General features: G+C 38.5%; 1 protein-coding gene across 1 annotated transcript in view; it reads left to right on the top strand.

The window, feature by feature from the left end:
* Positions 1–3,420, top strand: part of Flt3 (fms related tyrosine kinase 3) — a 51,075-nt gene that overhangs the window by 3,041 nt on the left and 44,614 nt on the right. Inside the window, exons 2-5 of the mRNA XM_023715053.1 lie at positions 282–409; positions 820–959; positions 1,056–1,209; positions 2,277–2,445. Coding sequence (XP_023570821.1) covers positions 282–409; positions 820–959; positions 1,056–1,209; positions 2,277–2,445 — 591 coding nt within the window. The remainder of the gene's footprint in view (positions 1–281; positions 410–819; positions 960–1,055; positions 1,210–2,276; positions 2,446–3,420) is intronic.

Raw genomic sequence — 3,420 nt, 5'->3', positions numbered from 1 at the left:
TTTGGCTTTGTTCACCTTTTGACCTTTTATTTTCTTTGGTGATTTAAAATAGGCTCTTGAAGCTGTAACTTTGTTCTCCTCATGAACATTTATCTGTTCTGTTCTGTTCTCTTCCATTCTGCTCTGTTTTCAACATTGGACATCCAACCCCAGAGCCTTGAGCATGCCAGGCACACACTCTACCTCTGAGCTTCATCCCCAGTCGTAGTTGTAATATTAAAGCATGGTTAGTCAAAGGACCTTTATTTACTTTTTTTTTTTAATTTACTTTCTGATTACAGCTGTAAAGAAGAAAATCCAGCTGTTGTTAAGAAGGAAGCAAAGGTGCTTCATGAATTATTTGGAACAGATATAAGGTGCTGTGCAAGAAATGAACTGGGCAGAGAGTGCACCAAGCTGTTCACAATCGGTAACACTGGGTATCATGTCCTTGTTTTGTCAGTGACTGTTCCTTAGAAACTATTTGGTACTCACAGCAACTGCTTAGGTGATAATCCAACTTGAGAGATTCTATCTTTTCTTTATATATTTTATTTATTTTAGTGGTGGGATGTAATCTAGGGTCTTGTGCATGCTAAGCACATACTCTACCACTGAGTTACACCCAGCTCCCTTTATGTCACTTTAAATGTAGCATTATATATTCTATGTGTGTGGATTTCTCATCAAAAACTGGTCAATTTCTATAAGATTAATTTATTAACATGGTTAATAACATTGGTTAGTAAAACCTCTGTTCTTCATTATGTTCAGGATGTATTCGTGATAAGGACAAATCATTTTTTGTTGTTGTTTATTTGGGTTATTTTCACCTTCTAGATCTGAATCAAACTCCTCGAACCACACTGCCCCAGTTATTCTTAAAAGTGGGGGAACCCTTATGGATAAGGTGTAAAGCCGTCCACGTGAACCACGGATTTGGACTCACCTGGGCATTAGAAAACAAAGCCCTGGAAGAGGTAAAATGACAAGTTGATATTCTGAAAACTCAGGGCAATGAGCTAAGAGTACAGACTAAAAACATTAAATGCCAACTCTGTTTTATTAACACCTAGGGCAGCTACTTTGAAATGAGTACCTATTCAACAAACAGAACTATGATACGGATTCTGTTTGCTTTTGTATCATCAGTGGGAAGAAACGACACTGGATATTACACTTGTTCCTCCTCAAAGCATCCCAGTCAGTCCGCTTTGGTTACCATCCTAGGTAATACAGGCTCCTCAGGCAATTTTTATTCATATTTCTAGTTGCTTTTAGTGTGGAATGTGAGGTAGGTAATACAAAGTCTGATGTTGATATAATGTTACCATCAAAAAGCTGGAAAAGCAATTGTGGTGGAATAGCTTTGCAAGGATGACCTACCCATTCTCTTCCTTTTCTAATTAAATTAACCCATGTGAATGTCATTGTCTTTTTACATACTGCATTGCACTATGACCACCTGTTTGTGTTCTGTCCTAGTCTTAGGCCCAACATAATACTTGTCTTAAGAACCTACTGCCACTGCAGTGAGCCACAACTGAAACAACTGTGCAAGCCCTGAGATGAATAGAGACTGGGGAGTTGTGTGGGCTTTGAAAATGACCACTCTTAAATAATCTCAGATTTGGGTGCAGCTTTTAGCCGTAATAAGCACACTAAGCAATGCCGTGACTCTCTTAACAAACTAATAAAGAGGTACTCCATAAAGAAACCTTGTGAGTGTTGCTAGCCAGATTGGTTTTTTGGTTTGTTTGTTTGTGCCTTGAGATTATTTTATGATTGTTTTATTTAGGATCTTTTACTACATAAACTTATATTTGTTGGGAGCAGGGTGTCCCAAACTCCTTTTTCAGTGTTTTTGTGTTGGGCCAGCAGGTGGGCAGCCCTTTAATCTCTTGAAATTGTCTGTGATGTCTGTAGGGTTTTTTGTATATTTGTGTGGGAAGGTCAATTGTTTGCATCCCAATCTTAAGCAATTTGGAAATTTAGCAATAGCCCTGGGTTTAATCGTTAGTAGGGAGGGAAGGAGTTAGGCAGGGAGAGGGGAGGAAAAACAAGCAAGCAAGCAAGCAAGCAAGCAAGCAAGCAAGCTCTTGACTCTAAAGGAGCCAGGGTTATGAGCTCAGGGTTAGAACTGGGGAAGCTTCCTTCATTTCCTCTTTGACTATCAAACATAACCCACAGTGTGCCAGCCTCTGAGCTTTGTTGTGTTGAACTGATAAAAAATATCTATCATCTCCATACATGTCCATATGAGTCTAATTACTTAATTGATAAATACATTTTTACAGAAAAAGGATTTATAAATGCTACCAATTCAAGTGAAGACTATGCAATTGACCAGTATGAAGAGTTTTGTTTTTCTGTCAAGTTTAAGGCATACCCACAAATCCGATGTACATGGACCTTCTCTCGAAAATCGTTTCCTTGTGAACAAAGTAGCCTCGAAGATGGATACAGGTGAGATGACAAAGAGTCCTAAGACTTGATGCTTTTAGCTCAATCTGTCCTTGTTGCCCTCAAGGACAGTTTTGTACTTAGGGAAGTGAATTCATTTGTTTTGGTTTTATGTAGATAGGTAGCATTTTTTTTTTTCTGTTCAGTTTTGAGGATTGAACCTAGAGCTTGTACTCTAACACCAGTCTGCACTCCAGCCCCATGAATTAATAGAATATTTTTTTGAAATTATAAACAAGAAAACAAACAGCATAAAATGAAGATACAATAGCAGTCTTACAGTGCTTCAGAGAATACAGCCTATACTACGTGAAAAACAGAGTCATATTAATTGGGCATGTGACATTTTCTCAGTCATAACATTGTTACTTCCTGTTTGAGAGTACTGGGCTGCACCACATTGTCTTCCTGAGCATGCTTGCAAATGATTGAGGAAGTAAAACTTCTTAAAAACAGGAATACATTACCTATAGATGTATTGATTTAAACTTTGAAAAATAAAATAAATGCAGAAACAGCCCAAACAGAAGTGGTGGAGAAAATTGGCAGGTTTGGGCAACTGTGCTCAAGATTCTCCTAGGGGAGGAATTCTCCATTCTCTCTTTGAAAAGCAAAAACAACTCTTCTGGCCTCTTCTGGAGTTATAACCCCCTCTTGTCTCTTAAAATGAATCCTGTATGACAGTTTCAGGCTGGACTCTGGGAGACTCAGCGGTACACATCATTTTCAAGCGAGTCAATGGTCTGGAATAGATAAAGTTTTGCAGCACAAGGAATCATACACCAAATGCATAAAAATTATCTGAGTAAATGTTACAAGTGTGTGTTTCTGACTTTCATTCCAGACGTGCTGAATCAGAATTGAGACCAATTTCTCATATTGTTTTCTTTTTTCTTCTTTCCCTCCCTCTCTCCCGTCTCCCTTCCTTCCTTCCTTCCTTCCTTCCTTCCTTCCTTCCTTCCTTCCTTCCTTCCTTCC

Source organism: Octodon degus, unplaced genomic scaffold (assembly GCF_000260255.1).
Source record: "Octodon degus isolate 3935 unplaced genomic scaffold, OctDeg1.0 scaffold00038, whole genome shotgun sequence".
NCBI classification, from domain to species: Eukaryota; Metazoa; Chordata; class Mammalia; order Rodentia; family Octodontidae; genus Octodon; species Octodon degus.
The sequence above is the reverse complement of the archived record's forward strand: the minus strand, read 5'-3'. Positions and strand labels throughout refer to the sequence as shown.